General features: G+C 47.7%; 1 protein-coding gene and 1 long non-coding RNA gene across 2 annotated transcripts; one reads left to right on the top strand and one right to left on the bottom strand.

The window, feature by feature from the left end:
• Window positions 1–1407: 1407 nt before the first annotated feature.
• Window positions 1408–22040, bottom strand: ALDH9A1 (aldehyde dehydrogenase 9 family member A1). The gene is made up of 11 exons (XM_025420921.3): window positions 21813–22040; window positions 19206–19351; window positions 15876–16005; window positions 15496–15630; window positions 14043–14239; window positions 12679–12819; window positions 10554–10742; window positions 10245–10332; window positions 8843–8984; window positions 5077–5189; window positions 1408–2119 (listed from the first exon to the last, which is right to left on the bottom strand). Exons 1-11 carry the CDS (start codon window positions 21991–21993, stop codon window positions 2025–2027), a joined length of 1557 nt encoding a protein of 518 aa, XP_025276706.3. The 5' UTR covers window positions 21994–22040; the 3' UTR covers window positions 1408–2024.
• LOC112643081 (uncharacterized) lies at window positions 15998–17487 on the top strand. The gene is made up of 3 exons (XR_003125607.3): window positions 15998–16178; window positions 16289–16439; window positions 17291–17487. It is a non-coding gene; the product is annotated as an uncharacterized LOC112643081 (long non-coding RNA).
• Window positions 22041–25246: the final 3206 nt, after the last annotated feature.

Below are 25246 nucleotides of genomic sequence, written 5' to 3'. Positions count from 1 at the left end.
CCTGGCTCCCCCCATTGTTTCTTCCTCTCAACATCAGGGCCAGTATCCTGCTTCGGTTTCAGTTTCGGTTTCGCAGGAGCACTCACTGAGGACTGGGCAGTAGGAACACAGCGAGGATTCAAAGGCCGGTTCCCCCTCCCCTGCCCTCTTCTCTTTAGAGGAACTTTAGCTCCCACTGCGTGAGTCACAGGAGCGCTGCCCGCCCCCCAACCCCCTGGCCCCAGACCCACCATGGGATCACTCTTGGCCTTGCTCCCAACACCTACGTGCCCTCCGTGCAAATAAGCACCAAGAGGCTGGGGCGCCTGGGTGGCTCAGTCAAGCATCTGCCTTCAGCTCACATCGTGATCTCAGGGTCTGGGATCGAGCCTGAGCTGGGCTCTTCACCCAGCCAGGAGCCTGCTTCTCCCTCTCCCTCTGTGCAATCTCTCAAATAAATAAATAAAATCTTAAGAAAACAAACAATACTGAGAGGCTGATGCAGTTGCTCTCATTCTCCAAAATTACAGTATTGGCCCATCACAACACACCATGAGATGTGGGCCCGGGGAGGCCAACCATCCCTTACCCGACTACTAAATCAGCTATGTGCTGGTTCCTTCCATGTGCCAGCCTGACTGGGCTAAGGCATGACCAGACGGCTGATAAAACAGTATTTCTGAGTGTGCCTGTGAGGAGGTTTCAGCCATTGAAACCATTCATTGGTGAAATGAGGAAGGCAGAGGTCTCTCCCCGGGGTGGGTGGCCATCGCCCAACCTGGGCAGGGCCCAACCAGAACAAAAAGAGGGAGAAAAGGGGAGTTCGATCTCTGCTGGAGCTGGGACATCCATCTTCTCCAGCCCTCAGACACCAGCACTCTTGGTTCTTAGGCCTTGGAACTCAGATTTAAAACCCTCGGCCCCCGTCGGGTTTCAGGCCTTCAGACTCGGACCGAATCACGTCACCCTCCTTCCTGGGTCTCCACCTTGCAGATGGCACGCTGTGGGCCTCCTCGGCCTCCATGATCCGTGAGCCGACTGTTACAATAAACGTCCCCTTGTACGTGCCTACCTATTCCGTTACTCTACTCTGTGCTCCTGTGTCTCCGGCCAACCCTGACCAATGTAGCTCCCAGACATAAACGGTCTCCCTAAAAGGCAGAGAAAGGGGCAGGGTGAGGACCCCTGCGACGGGCTGGGAAGTCACCGTGCCTGGACAGCTCTGCAAGCACAGGCACTCCGTGTCAGGGTGGGGAAGGACATGGAGCCTAGAAGGTTCCACGGGCCTTAAACATTCGCTACAGCGCCCGAAGCCCATCCTTGTGTACTCAGTGCAAAGGACTGATCTGCTGTGCTACACATCTAACTTCAACCCTACCCTGTCAACATTTGGACCCCGGAGATGTGCTTAGCTTTAAAACATGAGGCTGCAAGATTAACAGGGTGATTTATTTCATTTCAGTGTGCCGTGGCAGCATACAGCTCGGTGGTGTATTTAAAAAGAGAGCAGGCTGTCGTTCAAGGGCTGGAGGCCGGTCTCCTCCACTGGCGCAAGTGGAAACCAGGTGCTTACTCTGGTAGGGTAAGCCTCACACAGAGCGTGACCCTGTCATCTCGCTCCCGACTGTCAGCTTTCTCAATGAAATGACAAGGGGCCAGGGCTTAAACACGTCAATGAGCAGAAAAGCATCTCGGCTTCTTCCGCCAGGAACCGAACCACGAGCCAGTTCGCTGAAGCCGGCGGCTGAGCACTGCCAGTGGGTCAGATCTGTGGGACCAGCAAAACCCTGCCCCCCGCCCCCGTTCTCCAGAAGTGTGTTAAAGATTTCACAGAAAATTTGCTCTGGGGACAATCGCAGCTTTCCTGATTAGTATCTAAAAGGCACTTAAGCACATTCTCGGTTAGGGAGGGGACCGAGCCATGAAGAACACTGAGGCCACTCTCTTATCCCGAAAGACACAATTCTGGGTTTGGAACAGAAGGCAGCTGTACGGCCTCTATTGAGATCCAGTCCTCGCTCCACGCCCAGCCACGCCGCACATTTTCAAAAAACAGACTCCACTTCACCCATCTCCACGCACACGGTCTTCAGCTGGGAGTAATACTCGATTGCCACGCGGCCATTCTCTCTGCCGAACCCTGAAAGGAAGAGCAGGGTGAGGAAGAGCCACCACTACGGTGGTCTGAAGTCACGGTGACCTTCAAGGACACAGGCGGGGCCTACCCCAGTGGCAGGGAGCACACAGAACCGACAAGTTTGGGACAAAATCCTCAACTGCACATGTCAGCTGTGGAGCTAGGCACGGGGAAAAGTGACCCACTGGCCTTTGGGGATGAGGACGGGGAAATAGCCACGTCTCGTTTCTGCAACAGGAACCTTAACTTAGGTACCTGCTGTTCTGGGCTGAGATCTGAAGACGTTCAGGCTTTTCTATCAAGTGTGAAAGCAGCCTCTACAACCATCAGCGGACGCCTTTGAAAGCTAATGCTAACTCGGGGAGCCGGGGTGACTCAGTCGGTTGGTTGAGCGTCTGACTCTTGATTTCAGCTCAGGTCGTGATCTCAGGGTTGTGAGATCGAGCCCCACGTCAGGCTCCACGCTAGGCATGCAACCTGCTTAAGATTCTCCCTCTGCCCCTCACCTTCCCCCTCCAACTGCACTCTCTCAAGAAGGAAGGGAGGGAGGAAGGGAAGGAGGAAAGAATAGATAACCTCTATTGCTTTAAAGCTAAACCTACAGACTAACTTTGAGATTATGAAACTTAATAGAGATACAAAGATCTGATTGCACAGGGTCCAAATGGGGAAGGACACCTTAGTAACAGAATGTGGAAAATGCGGACAATCTGCTTGGGATTGTCTCTCTCCTGCTCCCCCTTCCCCTGCCCCTACTTGTACTCATACTCTCCCCCTCCCTCTCAAATAAATAAATAAATCTTAAAAAAAAAAAAAGTTGGTGTTCACTTAAAACTTAACTCTAACTTAATAGATTTTTTAACCTTTTCTTACACTAATCTGTTTTTAATATTTTAAAATATTTTAATATTTTTAAATAATATTTTAATATTTTACTTAAAATTTTTTATTATGTATTTTATTTACATATTCATGAGAGAGACAGAGAGAGACACAGACACAGGCAGCAGGCTCCAAGCAGGGAGCCCAACATGGGACTTGATCCCAGGTCTCCAGGATCACACCCTGGGCCAAAGGTGGTATCAAACCGCTGGGCCACCCTGGGCTGCCCACACTGAATCTGTTAAGAGTAGCTTGCTGTTTACACACTGCCAACTCACAAGGGCAGCTCAAGTTACTCAAAGTCTAAGCGATGCCCGGATAGAAGGTCACAGGTTCCAAGGATAGCATTCCGCACCTGCCTGGCTTTTCCTGTTAGCCTCAGGCTCAGGTAGGGTCTGCCTCCAAAGGGCAAGGCCTGGTCCCCACAAATAATGTCCTTAGACGACACTATTCGAAAGGTGGTTTATACACCGGCCCTGGCAAGGCCTCACTCTATCCCTTGTTCCCTTCCACAGGCTCTGAGCACACAGCTAGTGGGGCGGTTTGGGCCAGGTGCTGCTCCGCAGACCTGGCCACATGTTGGTCTTGCTCTCATCGCAGGTAGGCAAGCCTGAGTGCACAGATCCAAACATTTTGATCTGAGGATGGGAAAGCTGGCCCAGGAGGCCCCTTTGAGGCTGCAGGCTCCAAACAAACTTTCCTCCACACCAGGAGTTACATATTTAATAAAGCAGCATCCTAGTTCCTGCTCTGCATTTTGTGCCTATGTGTCCAGCTCCGCTGGGCCCCAGGCAGGGACAAAGGTGATCAGGGGAGCAGGATCAGGGAAGGCCAGGGTAATAACAAAGCAAGTATTAAATAAAACTCTCAAATTAACACCCATCATCTCATCAGCTCTCCTTGGGGTTTGTAGGTCTGCCAACACTGTGATGGGCACCTTAGTAACAGAATGTGGAAACTCTTAGCATGGGGCCCCTACAGAGTTGGAACAATTTTCAGAGAAAGGTATAGGAGATTAGAGAATATTTACGGGCAACAATCTCCAAAGAGAGAACCTCGAAGTAAGGGCTCTATCCCAGCTGCCTCGAGGTTCCTTATACGCTGGACTTCCACCTGCACCAGGTTACAGTAATGTCTGCACAAATGACTGAGTCAATGTAAGCAACGGGCAGCAGCCTAAGGACAACATTCCTGGGTGGCATCCAGCATAACCAGAATGACTGTTGTTAAAAAAAAAATGAGTAGGGACACATGGGTGGTCCAGTGGTTGAGCATCTGCCTTTGGCTTAGGTCATGATCCCAGGGTCCTGGGATCGAGTCCCATATTGGGGGAGTCCCCTGCATGGAGCCTGCTTCTCCTCCCTCTGCCTGTGACTCTGCCTCTTTCTGTGTGTTTCTGACGAATATATAAAGAAAATCTTTAAAAAAAAACAAAAACAATAAAACAGAGGACTATATGCTTTCTGAGATGCGAGAGCCACTTTACGTCTAAAGGCTCCACAGTGGACAACGACAAACATCCCTAGTATGGAATCTCTGGGGTGGCTTTATGCCTATAGCAATCACACAATGTGAGGGGAAAAAAGTAATTCTACCCACAAGGTAGACCTTTCTGAGATGTCTACCAGCAGTTCATAAGCCAGGCTTATACATGTCAGAACCTTCTGGACAGGGATCCCTGGGTGGCTCAGCAGTTTAGTGCCTGCCTTTGGCCCAGGGTGTGATCCTGGAGTCCAGGGATCAAGTTCCGCATCGGGCTCCCTGCATGGAGCCTGTTTCTCCCTCTGCCTGTGTCTCTGTCTCTCTCTGTCTCTCATGAATAAATAAATAAAATCTTCAAAAAAAAAAAAAAAAAAAAGGAACCTTCTGGACAGCTTTTGGGGGAAAAGAAAAAAAAGAAGATGCTTGGTTTCCATTCCCTGAAACAGCTGCAGGGAGTCTGGGGAAGACCGGGCATCAGTCTACTCTCTCAGGTGATTCTGACACTCGGACAAGTTTGGGAACCTGGTCTCGAAGGTCTGAAGTACGGCCAGCAGCCCTAGAGACCAGGTTTGCTCTCACGCTCTCCAGCTCCTCACCTGACTTCTTATATCCACCGAAGGGCAACTCCACTGGGCTGACGTTGTAGTTGTTAATGAAGCACACTCCAGCCTGCAGCTTAGCCACCACTCTGTGAGCACGCTGGATGTCTCTATGGAGGGGGAAAAACAAGAAACAACAAAAAGGAAACCAACGTGCTGGTTATTCATAATTTCTTTTGCGACTACTTTAACAGGAAGTTAGGCTGCGGGTTCTAAAGGTCTCAAAATATTGCCTAATTCTTGTTTCTTTACAAGCTTTATAAAAGCTTGTGGCATCCAGGCAAAATAGATAAGGACTCGAGTTTTATGGTCTCCTCTGAAAGCATCTACAAAATAAGTAGCAGCAAGGGGGGGCGGGTGTAAAACACTTCGGGCGACAAAGTTTCTGTGACAAACAGTGCCACAACCACTGGCCATCCACATGGCCACGGAGAATGACGGTAGAGCCCTTTCTACACCATATATAAAAATGAACTCAGATGGGTCACAGACCTACACAGTACAAACCATAAAACTCTTCAAAGGAAACAGGAATAAATCTTCCTGACCCTGGGTTAGAAGAAGCCTTCTCAGACAAGATACCAAAAGTGACAGACAAAAAGAACAGAATGAGACTGTGTCAAAATTGACAATTTTTGTACTACAAATGAGACTATCAAAAAAGTTAAAAAAAAAAAAAAAAGGGATCCCTGGGTGGCGCAGCGGTTTGGTGCCTGCCTTTGGCTCAGGGCGTGATCCTGGAGACCCAAGATCGAATCCCACATCAGGCTCCCGGTGCATGGAGCCTGCTTCTCCCTCTGCCTGTGTCTCTGCCTCTCTCTCTCTCTCTGTGACTATCATAAAAAAAAAAAAAAAAAAAAAAGACAACTCCTAGAAATGCTAATCAAAACTACCCTGAGAGGCACCTGGGTGGCTCAGTCGGTGAAGCAACTGCCTTCACCTCACGTCAGGATCTCAGGGTCATGCTCTATAGGGAGAGTCTGCTTCTCTCTCCGTGCCCCCACTCTTCCACTCTGCTCATGCTCTAAGAAACAAATAAATGTGGTTGGTTGTTTGTTTGTTTTTTTTAAACTACACTGAGGCACCACTTCACACACATCAGGATGGCTGAAACCACAAGGAGAGACAGTAACCACATGATCCGGCAATTCCACTTCTAGGTATCTACCCCAGGCAGAAATGAAACATATCCACACAAAGACTCAGAGATAAGTGTTCACAGACATGTTATTCATAATAACAAAAAAGCAGAAACAATCCAGATGTCCATCAACTGGTGAATGAACAAAATGTATGCATACAATGGAATATTATTCCACAGTAGGATGAACCACTGATACCTGGTGCGACACAAACTTTGAAAACGTTCTAAGTCAAAGAAGCCAATCAAAAAAAAAAAAAAGAAAGAAAGAAAGAAAATTTTTAATTAGATATATTTTATGCCTAAATTATATAGATCAGTGGGTTATAGAAACTACATTACAGGGGCACCTGGGTGGCTCGGTTCCTGAAACGTCTGCCTTCAGCTCAGGTCATGATCCCAGGATCCTGAGCTCCCTGTTCAGGGGGAAGCCTGCTTCTCCCTCTCCCTTCCTCCCTACCCCACTGCTTTCTCAAACAAATAAAATCTTAAAAAAAAAGGAATCTACATTACAGTCTAGTCTCTATCGTTTGCATTTTGTTAATGTAGTATTAAATATATTTGTGACACCAAGTTTGATAACCCATGCAAATGTGTATATCATAAACATGATGTGGATTAAAATCATCTTAATGGACTACAAAAAAAAAAAAAGATATGTCATCAAATATACTGAGAAGCAGAAAATTCAACTGTGTTGACTCATGTCCATCAGTCCAAATACTTTGATAGTATTATTTGGTAGTCGACATTATTTGGGTAGTTGAAGTGATGTACAAATGGTTGAGTTAAATTGGTTTATGTTAGCAAAATAGATCCCTCATGAGAATTTTGATGTAATCTCTGTTACATATAACATAAAAATCTGTGGACATGAGGGGCACCTGGGTGGCTCAGTGGTTGAACATCAACCATCGACTCAGGTCGTGATCCTGGGGTCCTGCCTATGTCTCTCATGAGTAAATAAATAAAATCTTTAAAAAAAGAAGTGTGGACATGAGCATTAAATACAATGTACATGCTATTATATATATATGAGGCACTATAAAAATGTGTTTATTACAGTAATAAAAATTAAACCCCCCCAAAAGCCAATCACAAAAAAATCATATACTCTATGATTCCATTTTTACAAAATATCCAGAATAAGCAGATCTGTAGAGAAAGCAAGTAAGGCTAGTGGTTGCCAGGGCCTGGGGGAAGGGGAAAATGAGGACTAAGGGCTCCTGTTTGTGGGATGATGAAAATGTTCTAAAATTAGATTATATGGTGATGGTTGCACAACTCTGTAAATAAGTACACTAAAGGACACTGAACCATACGCTTTAAGTGGGTAGATTGTATGGTATGTGAATTACCCTAAAGCTATTAGAAAAGTAACAGCATTTAGGGTCAACCTTTGGGATTGCCTTTATCTGTACTGTGGGGTCAAAGCAAGAGCAAGAGTTAACCCGTTCAAATCCTCCCATCAAAACGGCAGCTCCTAGGAGAGGATTATGGTGACACACAGGTGAAACTACCCTGTGTGTCACCGTAACAGTGGATACCATTGTCCAAACCCATGTAACCTACAACACCAAGATAAACCTGATGTCACTGTGGTCTTTGGGCAATTACAATATGTCTAAGTAGGTTCATCAACTGCAACCAATGATCCCTGGGTGGGAGACGTGGATGATAAGGGGGCAGGATGGGGGGAAGGTGTATGGGAAATTTCTGTGCCTTGCCTCCCATTTGCAGTGAACCTAAAATTATGCTAAGAAATAAAATCTACTAAGAAACAAGCAATCAAAAAAGCAGCAGCTCCTTAACCTTTTCTTTCTTCAGGGCTCAAAGAGAAGCTATTTCATTCATCAGGCCCTCCAGTGGAGACCTGGGTCTTCTTTCCCAGGTGCCTCACCACAAAACTACAAAAAAAAAATTGAACCTTGTATATACCACCAAAGAAACTGCATAATTCCAAGTGTAAGCAGTCTAGAGAACTGCCTACTGCTGCCAAAGACTAATCAAAGTCTGTATATGCTCAAGCAATCTGCAATCACATTTAAGGAAATTTTGCTCCCAAATCATTTTTACTTTTAGTATATTGGTTAAAGTTTATGCACAAAGATATTAATCCCAATTTTAGTTACAAGAGTCACAACTGGAAACAATATTCTATACATATGCAACAATCAAAAAGAGGCCTACATATTTTACAATGCATTCCAATTAGGAACTATTCTAAAGCCGTGAAAAATCATGTTTTTGAAGAGCACCGCCCAGTGTTTATATGCTTATAGGTTCTAAATTCCTGGACATGTAGGTTTTCAAGAGACACTCAACCTGATGCTCTACTCAGATCAGAACCTTAAATATTTGTTCAATGAAGGAATGAAATAGGATAGAATTTTCATCAATATTGTTTAAAGCTCAATTTAAATTCAACGGCAGGGGACGCTGGCCGTTCAGCGCAAACAACGAGATGTGACTCTGGCACCTTCTAACTTCACCCGGAGCAAGCAGAAAATGCTGATGAAAATGTCAACTCCAGAGAGGAAAAGACAGCAATGGGCTCCCCGAGCAACTGGGCAGAGATCCCTGTATTCCCGCAAGGCTGCCTGAGTGTCCTTCCCCACATACCTGGTAAAGACGCCAGCTGCTAAGCCGAAACTGGTATCATTGGCTCTTTCCAGAACCTCAGCTTCAGTGTCAAATGGTAAAATGGACATAACTGGTCCAAAGATCTCTTCTTTCACACAGGTCATGTCGTCTCTGCAATTGGCTGCAAACAATGTAATAAAGCCAAACATCAGTGAAGGAACGATCATGCTTGGTGCGTGAATGTCTTCACAATAAGCGCTGAGATACAGAGCCGTAAGAACGGCTTGAGAACGCTACTCTACACGCCACTATCAATATTATGATGCACATTCCGTTCCTTCTTACACGTACCTTTGTTTTTCAATACATCTGGGTTAATACCATACACGCTATTGTTTAACCTGTATTTTTATTTAAAAATATATTTTAAGCTTTTCCTATTCACTTAATAACTATAAGCTAATCCATGGTATGGAGGCTGAGTTCACAGCTTTCAAATCTCAAGTGGATCTTTTTTTTTAGCAAAGGCTAAGGGTTAAAATGCATCAGATAATCAAGTGCTGAAAACGGACACCATTGTCAACCTTGGGCAAAACTCAGCTGACCTACCTTCCAACAACATAATTCAATGTGAATAGAATTTTTAAAAGCCTATTAAACTACTGATATTGGGACATCTGCATGGCTCAGTGGTTGAGCATCTGCCTTTGGTTTAGGTCATGATCTTGGAATCCCAGGATCGAGTCCCACATCGGGCTCCCCATAGGGACCCTGCTTCTCCCTCTGCCCGTGTCTCTGCCCCTCTCTCTCCTGAATAAATAAAATTTTAAACAAACTACTGATATTTTGGGGGGATCCTAAGATCTATTGTAAAACTACAGAGGAAAGCATGAGAACAACATGACCTAGAGCAGTGGGCACCTCTAGGGTAGGGGTCGAGTGAAGGGGTGGAGGACAATGGAAGGACCATACACTTGCCTGTCCCAACCAGGAGATGGTTAAGATGGAAAGGAGGTGCTAAAATCTATTACATCATTTAAAAAATACTGCCAGACTGTCTGACAGATTGGTTTTATTATACTGATGATGTACAGTTCAAAGAAAAACATATTCTTCAGCAACATTCCTGAGAAACAAAATGCATTCTTTTTTTTTTTAATCAACCATGCACTTCCTTTTTTCTTTTCTTTTCTTTTTTTTTTTTTTTTTTTAGTTCCTTGTTTCCAGAACAACAGGTGCAGGCCCAGTAAGGCTCAGGTAAACACACATAGTTGTCCAAGAGGTAGTGCACACAGGGTGACAGAGAACTTCTCCTTAAATCTGAGCTGTGGGGACACAGTTGACCAACACTTGCTTTATGCCATATTCATGTTTTTTAAATATCCTTTTCAATGTGACATTTACTTCAAACTGTTTAAAAGTGAACAAGAGGAGGACATACTCAGTACACAAGGTCTCATGTAATAGCCATCCTTCAATTTGGGATCTTCAGGTACGTGTACGTCTCCACCACAGAGCACTTTAGCACCCTGCCCAAAAAAGAAAAAAGAATGCAAATTTTCTGTTAAATGCACAGCCTGATATGCATTCCTGACACGTGAGGCGTGTCCTGAACGGACGCCCAGTCACTCCCCGGCAGGTACAGAGCAGAACACAGGTGAGGACACAGTAAGCCCAGCAGGTATGGGTGCAGGAAACGTGCAGTAAGTCCCCTCTTCTTCACCCCATCCCATCGCCACTGGTTTCTCACCTGCTCCTTTGCCAGCTTAACAAACCCAAGGACTCGCTCCAGGTGTGGACGGTTGATGAGGGGGCCCATCCTGGTATCTTCCAGGAGGGGATCTCCGATTTTTATCTTTTGGGTCCGCTTCACCACTTCCCTTGTAAATTCATCAAGAATTTCCCTTTGCACGAATACTCTTGTGCCATTACAACAAACCTGAAGGACGGACACAGATGTGCATGTGTGTAAGGAAGGGGAAGAGGGAGGAATCCAACAGCCTTAATCTTAAAAGAGATAGTATAACCCCCTTAAAAGGTTAGTTCCAGCTCTAAAAACTATCCCCATCCTGAATGGGATCACATATGGAATTGTGGACATAACAGCACATCAGCCAAGAAACTGCCTGCCCTTCCAGATCAAAGTTAGAGCTTTTTGTTTGTTTACTTTCCTAAAGGCCACTCACAGATCCACGTGAGCCATGCGACCTCTCCTATTGCCTCCCACTGGAGGCTCAGTGGGGCCCTGTGTTTTAAGAGTAGGAGGGGATGGGAGAGTAAAAATAGATTAACAATGAAGGGCTTGAGGGATGCATGAGTGGCTCCGTGGTTGAGCATCTGCCTTCAGCTCAGGTCATGATCCCAGGGTCCCGGGATCGAGTCCCACATCGGGCTCACCGCAGGGAGCCTGGTTCTCCCTCTGCCTGTGTCTCTGCCTCTCTCTCTGGGTCTCTCATGAATAAACAAAATCTTAAAAACAAAACAAAACTTGAGCCTAATAAGGGCTTGAGCCTAATAAAAACCTGAAATATTTCAGAGAACGTCTGTCCCTAAAACCACAAATCAATCGTGACCAGTTAGATCCTTCCATAGAATGCGAGCACAAATACTGTTCCAATGCTATCAGAACCATGGATACAAAGCCCACAAACACAGCCAACTACTCATGCTCACAGAATAGTGAGATCTATCAAAAGTTCCCAGGAGCTGCGGTGAGCCGAATCTGCAATTATCAGAGCATCAAAATTAATGATAGTAAATGGACTGTAATCTGTAAATGAAGTAAGAACCCATGGTCTGTAATAACACAAATCGATGAGCGAAAAAAAGCAGCACGAGAGAAGGGAAGGTGCCTTCCTGTAGTGGAGAGTGAACTAATTAATACATGTAGAAGGAAGAACAGAATTGGGAAGTCACCATTTGGGGAGCACCGTAATAGGTTTCCAGCAAAAATCCTCAGAGGATGTTAAGACTAGTGGCGGAGAGCAGGAGGGGCCGAGTCCTCTGGCATGTTCTCTCATGTGACATGTCTCACCCACGAAGGAGACCCACCCGCAGCACAGACAACCCCACCTCTGGGAAGGACACAACTTTACTTTTGTGGTGTTTTTTGCCCCAAATGCATAACCCAATTCTTATCAAAAGGAAACACCAGGGGTGCCTGGGTGCCTCACGGTCCCGGGATCGAGCCCTGCATTGGGCTCCCTGCTCAGCAGGGAATCTGCCTCTCTTTCTCCCAAATAAATAAAATCTTAAAAAAAGAGGGAAACATCGACAGACCCCAAACGAGGGACATTCTACAAAATAAATAGCTTGTGTTCTTCAAAAATGTCAAGGTCCTGAAAGATACGAATAATTGAAAAGCTGACTGCTCCAGGCTGTGGAGATACAACAGCTAAAGCCAACACACCTTCCGGGATTTGATCTTGGGCCAGAAAAAAAGAAACTGTGTGGGCTTTTGTTTTGTTTTTGCTGAAAGGACTAATGTCAAACAAATGACAACATGAGAAATAAGAGCTGCAGATTGAGTAACAGATCAGGTTATTGATCTCACTAAGTGCACGGTGCTTCATAAGAGAATGCACTTGTTTCTAGGAAATTCACGCAGGAATGTAGAAGTTACGGGTCTTACGTCTGCAACATTCAAACAGTTCAGAAAAAGATAACATGCACAGGTATGTCCAGAAAGGTAAACAGAATGACAGAAGAAAGCTGATAAAATGTTAGTATTTGAGAATCGTGGCTCGAGGGTACACGGGAATTCTGTGCAATGCTTCTGTAAGTCCGAAATTATTTCAAAATGAAAAGCTTTAAAACATGCTACTAGGTGAAGGGGGGAGCTTCCTTCTAACCGTCTGCTGGGGCCAGGTGCCTACCTCGCCTTGCGTGAGGAAGTTGGCCATCATCGCCCCCTTCACCACATTCTCCAGGTCACAGTCGGAGAAGATTATCAGGGGAGACTTGCCTCCCAGTTCCAAGGTAACAGGTTTGATTCCTTTCGCGGCCATCTCCATGATCTTCCAGAACAAGAACAAACATATTCGGAAGTTTAACACGAATAAAACTGCAAGTTTCTTTTTTTTTTTTTTTTCGATTTTGTTTTTTCAATTTTTATTTATTTATGATAGTCACAGAGAGAGAGAGAGAGAGAGGCAGAGACACAGGCAGAGGGAGAAGCAGGCTCCATGCACCGGGAGCCCGATGTGGGATTCGATCCCGGGTCTCCAGGATCGCGCCCTGGGCCAAAGGCAGGCGCCAAACCACTGCGCCACCCAGGGATCCCTAAAACTGCAAGTTTCATCAAGTAGAACCTGGGCCTCCAGGCATCTCCAACTACGGGTGACCTGCAGCCTTGTTCCTGTCTGCAGCCTTGCCCTTCCGCTACTTATCCCTTTCCAGAACCCTGAAGAGAATCCACAGGACTGCACCTGACATTCTGAAGGGGAATTCATTTAAAAAATACTGTTAGGGATGCCTGGGTGTCTCAGTGGTTGAGCATCTGCCTTGGGCTCAGGGCGTGATCCCGGGGTCCTGGGATCGAGTCCCGCATCAAGCTCCCCTCGAGGAGCCTGCTTCTCCCTCTGCCTGTGTCTCTGCCCCTCTGTGTGTCTCTCATGAGTAAATAAATAAAATCTTAAAAAAAAAAAAAAAAAAGGAATAAAAATACTGTTAATTCACATGTCCTGGTCAGAAACTCTTCTATTATTATTATTACTGTGTTCAAGGCTGGCAATTAATACATCAGAAATAGACTGAGCAAACACCCTTCCGAGGTGGCTGTGACAGGGGGGTTAAGACACCAAAGACCCAAGTGGCAGCGAGACCCCACGCTCTGAGACACAGGCAGGAGGTGATGACTTCCATCCCCTCGAGGCTACCTCCACTCCACTACCTTCCCCACTTCACACTTTTTTTCAGGGCGCCTGGGTGGGGCAGTCAGTTAAGCATCTGCCTTTAGCTCAGGTCATGATCCCAGCGTCCCCGGATCGAGCCCCAAGTTGGGCTCCCTGCTCAGCGTGGAGTCTGCTTCTCCCTCTGCCTCTGTCCCTGCTTGTGCACTCACTCTCTCTAATAAATAAAATCTTTAAAAGAAATAAAGGACACTCCAGATCTTTGCCCCGATGCCTCTGGCCCCCCTCCCGATAGAAGCTGGGTAAGATCAGATGATCAGCCTCAGACACGTACACTGGGGAGGCCCCACACTGCCGTCTGTGGGAAGCAATACTGGTTTCATCTCTACCTTCATGCCGGTGGGCACGCTTCCGGTGAAGGAGACTTTGGCCACGTCAGGGTGCTGACACAGGAGCTGGCCGGTGGCAGCCCCCCCTTGCACCACATTGAAGAGCCCGGGGGGCACGCCGGCCTCCGTGTAGATCTCGGCCAGCAGCAACACCGACGCGGGCGTGAAGGGGGAGGGCTTAAAGACCATGGCGTTACCTGCACAAACCCAGGACACAAGCACAGAAGATGTTTTAAGACCGGTGATCCTCTGAGCACAGGACAGGAGGACAAGCCAAGAACAGCCTCCAGTGTTTCCCCTCATCAATGCCCAGACCCGCACTGGCGCTCAGCAGCAGACACCTTGCTCTTCCCTCCTCGGCTTCTCCGCTCTCGCAGATCCAAGCCACACCTGCTCAGGCCCAACCGGAGATACCTTCCACTCGCGTTTCCAGGCCCTGCTACGCACGGGCTGCAGCAGTCGGCAATACCGCGCTCACTCCCAACTTACAGAAGTGGGAACTGGAGACCATAAAGCTTAACCGGATGAGAGTCTCCAAACTGGTGACTTAGCTCTACTCTGGTCACAGCTGCTGCGGTCTCACATGGGAGGGCACGTGCAAAAAAGCAGAAGGACACAAGGCAGCAACACGAGAAAAGCTGCATTTTGACACCATGTCCTAATCGTGATGCTTTTTTTAACCTTTGACTTTTTTTCCTCTAAGTAAATCCTCTTTTCCCGATTCCTCTTTAAATAATAGGAGGACACTTTTTACATCAGCCAGCCAAAGTTTCTCTGATGGAAGCCTTGTTTATCATTTGTCTTAAGACACAAATAAAGGAGGAAGTTTATCTTCTGCGTCTTATGTGCAGCTGAACTCCCTCTACAGAAACTCATTCCACAGTTCTCGTGCAGAAAGGGAGAGAACGGGCAGCCTGGGTGGCTCAGTAGTTTAGCGCCGCCTCCAGCCCAGGGAGTGATCCTGGAGACCCGGGATCGAGTCCCACGTTGGGCTCCCTGCATGGAGCCTGCTTCTCCCTCTGCCTGTGTCTCTGCCTCTCTCTCTCTGTGTGTCTCTCATGAATAAATAAATAAAATCTTTTTTTTTTTTTTTTTAAAAAGGGGGGGGGAGAACTTTTAGGTAGCACAAATCTGAATTAATTCAACAGTGAAAAAAGAAGACCTCCAAGACCAAAATTAATAGTCCTCCTTTCTGTAACAAAAATAAATTAGATAAATAAAGTGGGAATAATGCAGATGCAATCCATGTGTATGACCTACGCTGTAAGGTCTCTCGGGGGGTGGGGAGTAAGGGATGCAGGTCCTGTGAGGCTCTGGCACCCCAGCACAGGCCCCTTCTGACGTGGGGTGTGAGTGTGTGAATGAGTGTGTGTGTGCACGTGCACACCAACAGGTGACAGGTAGAGAACAGGGAGGGAATGGTCTCCCAAGTAGAAGATTCTTTCTTTCTTACCGCACGCTAAGGCCGGAGCAGATTTCCAGCAGGCAATCTGGAAGGGGTAGTTCCATGCACCTATTCCCACGCATACACCCAGCGGTTCTCTCCTGGTGTAACCAAAGGACCCGCCAGGGAGCTGGATATATTCGCCTAAGAGGAAAACAGAGGCGTCATGGAGAACGCAGGACGGCTCTTCCCAAGCCCCTGCCAACTATGATAACCCACAGTTTCAGTTAGGAAAGACAAAGTAATTCTCAGGGTCATCCAGGCAGAGAGTGATAAACTGAGGATTTTAACCCAGGTGTGTGTTGGTGTCCGCATCTTCATCCTCCTCCACCAGGACCTGCTTGCCTACCTCCCCGTCAGCTCACACAGAAGGCCAGGCAAGGGCTCACCAGCCATGGATCCAGCCAAGCCTGCGAAGTATTCCAGGCATTGCCAGGAAGTGTCAATGTCCCAGCGGGCCTCGAAGATGGACTTGCCATTGTTGATGGTCTCCATGGTGGCGATTTCATCCTTCCGTTCCTTTGGGTAAAACAGAACACTAGGCCTAAGTCATGTTACCATATACCTCAATATATTCTATACTCAGACTACGTGTATAAATACATATGTACATGCACATATGTGCTTGCCTGTATAAAGAGACAGTCATCATTATGGAAATGGTACGCAACAGCCAAACACACGACTGGCAGGTAAGAGGTTATGGACACACATGGCTTCAATTCACCCAAAGACACGCAGCATGTGAAAATCACAAGATAATTATGTTCTAATTGTCAGTACTTATCAATTCTCTTTTTAGATTCTGTCTCAGTTGTAGCTACACGACTCACAGATGCTGGAGTGCTGGAGACGGTGCAGGGATGAATGGGAAGGTTTAGGAAATGGGACTAAAGAGAAGAGTACAACAACGCCTTTCTTTGTCCCAGAGATAAAAGAGCTGAATGAACAGAGTGAGTAAGAAATAGACGTTGGCTATGGATCTAGTGTAAAATAAACAAGAGGGTGACTATCTGGACACACACACAAGGTGCACTGAACCATCAACAAGATGCGGCGTTGTCTTCTTAAATCTGGTAAGCGGTGAGGCTGACCAGAAGTAAAAGGAAATGGCAACAAGCCCACATCCACAGTACACACCTCGGGAAGGAAGGGAGGGCGAATATAAAAATCACCAGGAAAGTCTGACAGTCAGATCTGAACACACTATATGTCTACCAAGGCCAGAGGTATCCATAGTGTTCACTGACTCCTTCCACTGTCCTAAGTCGAAATGTATAGATCCATTCTCTGCCTTCACAAAGCCGATTTCTCAAACAGGGAGTTAGTAAGTGCTCAATAAATGAGCCCAGACCCTGAGCTCTCAGACACAGGCAGCAGATGAGGACTTCTGTCTACTACACGGGGCCCAACACTAACTACTCCAAGGGCCCTCCTTCCCCCCCTCCCTTCAGACCTCTGCCCAATTATCTACGGCCTCCCGCCCAGTACAAGCTAGGTAAGATCTGCAGATGCTCTGGGTAGCCCACTCTGCCATTTGTGTGAAGACAGGTTTTCTTAGTCAGTCAGTTCTAATTAACACTGGAAATTATCCGAACCAAAACATACTGAGAAAAAAAATAGGCAAAAAAACGAACAGAGCACTAGTTGCTATGGGATAGCTTCAAGCCGCCCAGTGTGTAACCGGAGGCCCCGGGAAGAGACAGAAGCAGGGCAGAAATTCAGTTAGAACTTCCTGATACTTAAAGCACTAAAAAAAAAATCCTGTTGACCTAGACTTATAGGCTTATAATTCTTTCAAAAGACAGAGCAAAATGAAGACTTTTAGACACACAAGACCTGAAAGAGCACCACCGACAACCTGTTCTATAATAGATGCCAAAGAAATTTCTTCAAGAAGAAAAAACAGGATACCAGACAGGAATCTGGGCCTACACAAAAAGGGATGAGGAGCACCAGAAATGGTAAAAATTTGGGTAAATAGAACATATTTTTACCTTATTTTATTTACTTTTTATTTAAAGATTTATTTATTTGGGAGAGAGAGAGTGAGCAAGCGAGCACAAGTATGGTTGGGGGGAGGCAGAGGGAGAGGGAGAAGCAGACCCCCCACCGAGCAGGGAGCCCGACTCGGGGCTCGAGCCCAGGACCCGGGACCATGACCTGAGCTGAAGGCAGACTCTTAGCCAGCAGAGCCACCCAGGTGCCCCAGAATTAAAAATAACTTTTAACGATAGAGGAAAATACTTAGTTGGGAGGAAATTCTCCATGAACACTGTGACATCCTGTGCGGCCCAGGCTTTCTGAGCAGAGATCCCTGGCAAGCCAAATGAGAGGCTGAGGTCTTGGAAGGCAGACACAGTGTCTCCTAAAGACAGCTGCCCGGAGAGATGTGGAGATAGGAAGCCCTCTGCTTCACATTTCTGGAGACATCTGCGTACTTTCCAGGGTAATAAACCTGGTAACACCTTCCCCCTGAACCCTGGAGGAGATCTGCTAAGGGAGTCATCGCTCTTGCTCCAGGAGAGAGAGCAGCTCCTGTGTAAACTGAGTCCTATCACTTTAGGGTTCCCCTCCGGGGTGCAACCTCTGCCTACAACAGCATTACATGTGGCTCTCACTGAGAGAGACCCCTTGTGGGGACTGGAGCTCAAAAAACTCATGCTAAGGTACTGCTCTGGATATTCTGGTGTACATCCTTCTGAATCTTCTCATTTTCTGTAACGAAGATCTCTAGTCCTTTTGCTTTTTAAGACTGTAAAAAGTTCAGGGGTTCATGCAAGTCTTGATCTCAGGGATGGGAGTTCAAGCTCCACGTTGGGTATAGAGATTACTCAAAATAAATAAATGAAAAAAAATTTTTTAAGAATTATTTATTTATTTATTTATTCATTCACGAGACACACATGGAAAGGCAGAGACACAGGTAGAGGGAGAAGCAGGCTCCATGCAGGGAGTCCGATGTGGGACTCAATCCCCCAACCCAGGATCACGCCCTGAGCTGAAAGGCAGATGCCCAGCTGCCAAGCCATCCAGGTGTCCCATAAAAATTTTTTAAAAAAGACTTGTCCAGTTTAAAATTATTTATTTACTTAGAGAGAGAGAGAGAGAGAGCGAGCACATTTGGCGGGGGGGGGGGGGGGGGGGGCAAGGGGATGGGCACAGTGAGAGGGGGAGAGAGACTCTCAAGCAGATGCCCTGCGGAGCCTGACACACTCAATCCCAAGACCCCGAGACCACAACCTGAGCCAAAATCAAGAGTCAGTTGCTTAACTGACCGAGCCACCCAGGAGGCCCTTAACTTTGTTTTGTAAGAAGGGAACATCTATAAATGTACAAAATCTTCCTAGGTAGTTGAGGTAGAAAATGTACATGAAAAAAGAACGGTAGACTTAAGAGTCATCAGAGCAAAAGTAAAGGACACAAATACACAAAGTTAAAAAGGAAAGGAGACAAGTTGCAAAGGATACGTAAGCACCAAGATGGAGAAAACCACCTGCCAAGGGAGATGTCACAGACAGCCAAGCTCCAGAAGGCCATTACTCACAGAAAGCATGTCCTATATACCCAGGTGATCACATGAAAATGTTTTTCAATTTTGTAAAAAAAAAAAAAAAAAGGCATAACCTAACGGATCATTAAAGTCTAACTGTAAATCATCATGAGGAACCCTCAGAGCAACGCAAGGGGATATTTCTGAAAGAGGAAGTAACACATACCCTTATTATCCTGGCAGCCTCCAGAAGAATTCGACAACGCTCCATGCCAGATTTCTGACTCCATATTTTAAAGGCAGCCTTGGCATCCTGGACAGCCAAATTTACTTCCTTTTCCCCCGAGCAAGTGAAAGTAGCTATCACTCGGCCTGTAAGAAGAAACACAGGGTTATCTCCAACTGTTGCCTCATCTTTCAAGAAAGTACTGGGTATCTAAATTACCTTTTAGTGACCTCTATCTTGTTTTTAACTATGGTCTGATTTAATGATCGCTCCTATGCCAGCAGTTCTGACCTCTATTTCAAGGTGACTGAACCCTTTAAGAATCTAATAAAAGTTGCAGACTTCTCTCTAGGAAAACGTACTTCACCAGATCCCAGAATTACAGAGATTGTGTCCTTTGCCCTAAGCACAGTAGTAACCTCAGGTTAAGAAACTCTCTCTCCTCTATTTTATAAGTGGGTTTTGCAACTCTGCTTAACAGTGTTTGAGAATCTCAAAGGTCTTGCGAAATCCAAGTTGAAAGTACTCAGTCCCGTGGGTTATGAACTCGGGATTTTTTTTAAAAGATTTATTTATTTATTTATTTATTTATTCATGATAGACATAGAGAGAAAGAGAGAGAGAGAGGCAGAGACACAGGCAGAGGGAGAAGCAGGCTCCATGCACCGGGAGCCCGATGTGGGATTCGATCCCGGGACTCCAGGATCGCGCCCTGGGCCAAAGGCAGGCGCCAAACCGCTGAGCCACCCAGGGATCCCCGAACTCGGGATTTTAAATCACTGGTCCATGTTCTATAGAAGTCATATCATACTAGTGATACTTCATGAATATGGATAATAAACAGCAGTATCAGGAAAACATATCCCTAAAACACAAGAAAAATTTCTCAAGTATGAAAAAGCCCAGGTTCTCCTGTTCTTACTCCAACCTCTTTCCCTATCCTGGTGCAAAATATGAGCCCACATCCCAAGGGCTGTGATGGACTCTACCAACAAGAGTTCTGTAAGTACATCAAATCCACAGTTCCTTTTCCCTCCCACAAGAACTCCAGAGACTCTGTTTTTTTCCAGAAAGATTTCACAAGCCTGCAGTTTCTGCTGCAAATTCGAACAGCCAGTTGTTAAAGGCTAAGGATTGCACACACTGAAGGTAATTAAAATAAAGAACTTTTCCTTTTCTCCTATATGATTACAGGGATGGGGCGGAGAGGCTGTTTCCACCAGGAAATCTGCTGATCCCTGTAGCCCCTTCCTGCTCTGACAAGATTACTGCTGCTCTGTGATGTAGCATGACTGATCAATCCTAAATTCTGCAGTCCTTTGCAATCCAGTTTTGTCCCTCTGGCTACCCGCCTTTCTGGTTTACACAAAACATTTACATATTTCTCCCCACAAATATTCCATAAAGCTCAGCAAAGCAAACATAAACCCACACCCAAAACTTTTCCCTTTTAGCTGCGACATCTTTGGAATTCTCAGAGCAGATCCAGGGCCCAGCACTTGGCAGCGTGAAGCACGGGACAAAAAAAAAAAAAAAAAAAAAAGAGCTGGCCTTTTTTTCCCCTTTCCGAATTCTGATTCGTGCACAGAAATCTTCCAAGGCTAGGAGGTGGCCACAAAGTTCACGGTCATTGGGGTCATCTGCGCACGCATCTCCGTTCTCCCCACTAGTGTTTTCACCTGCCCGTCCTTCTGTGGAGATCCTAGCCGTCGCCTGTGCACGTTGCTGAAAACATTACTGCTGTTCTAACTTTAAAAGTCAATAACAGGGATCCCTGGGTGGCGCAGCGGTTTAGCGCCTGCCTTTGGCCCAGGGCGCGATCCTGGAGACCCGGGATCGAATCCCACGTCGGGCTCCCGGTGCATGGAGCCTGCTTCTCCCTCTGCCTGTGTCTCTGCCTGTGTCTCTGCCTCTCTCTCTCTCTGTGACACTATCATAAATAAAAAAATAATAATAATAATAATAATTTAAAAAAAAAGTCAATAAAAGGGCACAACCTCGGGCATCGTGGCTCTGTAGGCTCTGTTCAGGCCGTCGTCGCGTTACCCACGACTCCCCGCCGCCCCATGCAGCCCCCCAGCTTTACCGGTTTGCTAGACTCGGTTCCTGTCCGGGGCAGATGCAATCCTGTCTGCCCCGGGGCCTTGACTGCCCGCGCTCACAACCTGCCTCCGCACCGTCCTCACCTGTGCCGGCTGCCAGGTGCGCTCAATAGAGGCCCGGGGCCGTGCAAGACCTCGGGCCGGGCGCGGCGGGCAGCTCCGAGCGGCGCCCGGCCCGCGGCCGCCCCCCTGCCCAGGCCCGGCCGCCCCTGCACCGCCCAGGCCCGGCCGCCCCCCTGCCCAGGCCCGGCCGCCCCTGCACCGCCCAGGCCCGGCCGCCCCCCTGCCCAGGCCCGGCCGCCCCCCTGCCCGGCCCGCGGCCGCCCCCCTGCCCAGGCCCGGCCGCCCCCCTGCCCGGCCCGCGGCCGCCCCCCTGCCCAGGCCCGGCCGCCCCTGCACCGCCCAGGCCCCCCGCCCCCCCTACCCCCGTCCCTCTGTCCCGCCGCCCCCTGCATCCCGGCCCCCGCCGCCCGCCGCCCAGGCCCCTCCTCGGGTCTCCGGTTACCCGTGGCCGGCTCGAACGCCTTCTCGGTGCCGGAAGAGTCCGCGGGATCCACGCGGGCCCCGCCGCGGTAGTTGAGCGGCTGCGAGACCACGAAAGTGCCGGTGCTCATGGCTGCGAGCGAAGCCGGCCGGAGGCTGCGCGGAAGCCGAGCGAGCGCCGCCAGGCCGGCTCCGAGAAGCATGGGGGCGGCGCGGCGCGGGGCCGGAGTCAGAGCGAGCGGCGGGGGCCCGGGGGCGGGGCCATGGGAGGGGCGGGGCCTGGGGCGGGGAAGGCGGGGCCTGGGGCGGGGCCTGGGGAGGGCGGGGCCTCCGAGGGGAAGGGCGAGCGGCGGGGGCCTTCGGGGCGGGGCTTCGGGACTGAGCCGGGGAGGGGCGGGGCCGGCGGAGAGAGGCTAGCGGGGAGGGGCGGGGAGGGGCGGTGTGCGGCCTGGGGCAGGGGCGGGCTGTGGGGAGGTGCACCAGGGCCCCGTGCACTCCAGGGTCCCACACACCTATCAGGTCCCACACTCACACCCGGCCCCACACGCACACCAAGGTCCCATGTGCACGCCAGGGTCCCACGTGCACACCTGGGCCCCACACACCTATCAGGTCTCGCACTCACACCGGGCCCCAGATGCACACCGGGTCCCACGCGCACGCCAGGGTCCCACGCGCATGCCAGGGTCCAGAATGTCCAGAGCCGACCGAAAATTATCACGCATGCAAACAACCAGGAGGAAATCCATCAAAAGACCCAGAAACCACACAGATGATAGAATTAACAGACAAGGATGTTAAGAGTTATCATAAAAGTACTCAATATGCTTCAGAAGGTAGAGGGAAAAAATGAACATGATGAGAAGGAAAAGATAAATAAAAGACTCATTTCAAACTTCTGGAGATGAAAAATGTACTATCTGGGGGGTCTGGGGGGGCTCAGTCTGTTAGGTGTCTGTCTTCAGCTCAGGTCATGATCTCAAGGTCCTGGGACTGAGCTCAGCAGGGAGTCTGCTCCCTCTTCATCTGCCCCTTCTCCCCCTCATTCTCTCTCTCTCTCTCACTCAAATAACATCTTTTTAAAAAGAAAAAAACGTAATATCTGAAATTTTAAAATATACTAAATGAGATTAACAGATGCTGCAGAAGACTAGTGGATTTGAAGACATAGCAGTAGAAACTCTCGAAGATGAAACACAAAGAGAAAAAAAAGGCTGGAAATCACAATAAACAGGACATTTCTGGGCTGTGGGGCACTATCCAGTGACCTGACACATAGGCACCTGGAATCTCCAAAGTAGGGCCATTGGGAGGTGGAAAGAAAAACAGTTGAAGAAATAATGGTCAACATTTTTCCAAACTTCACGAGAAATCTAAATTTAGCAATCCAAGAATTTCGATGAATTTCAAATAGAAGAAACATTAACTATCCTATTCAAAATATCAGAAATCTGTGATGAACAGAACTCCCCAAGCAGGTGCTAAGGAATAGATCTTCTTTTTTTTTTAATTTTTTAATTTATTTATGATAGTCACACACAGAGAGAGAGAGGCAGAGACATAGGCAGAGGGAGAAGCAGGCTCCATGCACCAGGAGCCCGACGTGGGACTCGATCCCGGGTCTCCAGGATCGCGCCCTGGGCCAAAGGCAGGCGCCAAACCGCTGCGCCACCCAGGGATCCCAGGAGTAGATCTTCTTAAAGGACTATTCGGCTTTCGCAGCCTGAGGTCCGCAAGCTTGGGAGCACAAGATGTGTTTTATTTTAACAATGACTTTCTTCGACCAGGCTCCCTATGGTCACTTCAGGAATGTTCTCGCTTCAAAAACTTACAAAGCATTTACTCTGTTTGCTGCTGCCCAGTCCGTGTGTCAGGAGCCATACCCAGAGTTCCTCTCTAGGCAGGGTCCTTAACCTGTTTCATGACTTGCTTCCTTGCCCCTAAGCTCCTCTTTCTTAAGTTAGTGGCACCTGCCTTGCAACTGCCTGAAACAACTGGGCAAGGCTGAAATGACATCTTGGTTGGCCTGAGATGTCTTAGTGAGAGGCCACTGAGACAAGGCCAACAAGACTTGTCTCTTGCTATTTATGCTATTAAAGTAGTTGGCTTTTCAATATCTCTAGGGTCCCAAATTCTAGACTCTCCCAACCGTTCTTTGCTTTCAAAACCAGTAGATTCTGGTCTGAGCTCCTCTCTTTCTAGGTATACCTAGCTAAAAACAGCAAGAGGCAGCTACCTCAGGCCTTCTGGCTCATTCCAACCACGTGTTCTAGAAATCCTGGCATAGCAGGAACTGTATCTGCCTTTCACGTAACCACAGAAATAGTTCTACCAATGTTTTGCCCACGCAACGACGATAGTCCAGCCTTTCAGCCAGTATTATTGCTCCCTGACCCTGTACTATGCATCTACTAAGCCAATGCCTATGTTTTAAGTGTTTATTTTTTACTTTTTGAAAGATTTATTTACTTTAGAGAGAGAGCATGCATGAGAGCTTGAGCAAACAGAGGGGAAGAGGGAGACGAGAATGCTCTAGCAGACTCCCTGCTGATGGGGGAGCCCAAAGTGAGGGCCTTGATCCCTGGACCCAGATCATGCATGACCTGAGCTGAAACCAAGAGCTGGCCACTTAACTGAGTCCCCCCCAGATGCCCTCTTAGGTGTTTATTTTAAACAGCATTCCACTTCAAGGTACCAATTTCTGTATCACTCAAGGTCTGTTAATCTGGTTTATGAAATAATTCCAAAATGCAATGACTTGAAAACAGTAGAAATTTATTTACAACTTACCTAATGGTCCAGGGACTTCTAGGTTAGAGTGTTCAAGATCTGTGGGGCCAGGGTGGGGAAGAGGGACCTTGGCTTCACATAGTTACTGAAGGACCCAGGGTGCCATCTTCAACACATGGTTTCCAAGGATGCTCTCAGTGTCACCCTGCTGGTCATCCAGAAAAGAAAAAAGACCAAGGAGGTGTAGTGGGTGGGGCATGGAAGTTACACGGCCATACCGAACTGCAGCTCAGTTAGTTAACTAGGAGTGCAAAGTATGCATTTTGGGACATAGCTAGCCATCTCCACAGATGTCCTATTAGGGGTTCCCAAAGAAACAGAATCAATAGGATATATTATGTAGACAGAGTGAGGTAGAGAAACAGACCAAGGTTTTAAGGAATTGGCTTATGCAGGTCTGGAGGCTGGCAAATCTGGAATACACAAGTCAGCCTGGTGGGCCGGAAATCCAAGTTAAAATGGGTGTGCAGTCTTAAATCCAAAATCTGAGGGACAGAAGGCTGGAAACTGGGGCAGATTTTCGATGCTGCTCTTTTGAGGAAACTTTCTTTTTATTTGGGAAACCCCACCCTGCTGTTAAGGCCCTCACCTGCTTGGATGAGGCCCCCTTTTTTCCTTTCTTCTTTCTTTCTTTCTTTCTTTCTTTCTTTCTTTCTTTCTTTCTTT

Source organism: Canis lupus, chromosome 38 (assembly GCF_003254725.2).
Source record: "Canis lupus dingo isolate Sandy chromosome 38, ASM325472v2, whole genome shotgun sequence".
In the NCBI taxonomy this organism is placed as follows: Eukaryota; Metazoa; Chordata; class Mammalia; order Carnivora; family Canidae; genus Canis; species Canis lupus.
Note: the sequence above shows the minus strand (reverse complement) of the source record. Positions and strands in the feature narration are given on the sequence as shown.

Coding starts and splice junctions, on each gene's coding strand:
- ALDH9A1 (XM_025420921.3), bottom strand. CDS start 21,993: ATGCTTCTCGGAGCCGGCCTGGCGGCGCTCGCTCGGCTTCCGCGCAGC. Junction 16,006..19,205: donor AGGCTGCCAGGATAATAAGG/GTATGTGTTACT, acceptor TTTTACCCAAAG/GAACGGAAGGATGAAATCGC. Junction 8,985..10,244: donor CATGAGACCTTGTGTACTGA/GTATGTCCTCCT, acceptor CATTGTTTGCAG/CCAATTGCAGAGACGACATG.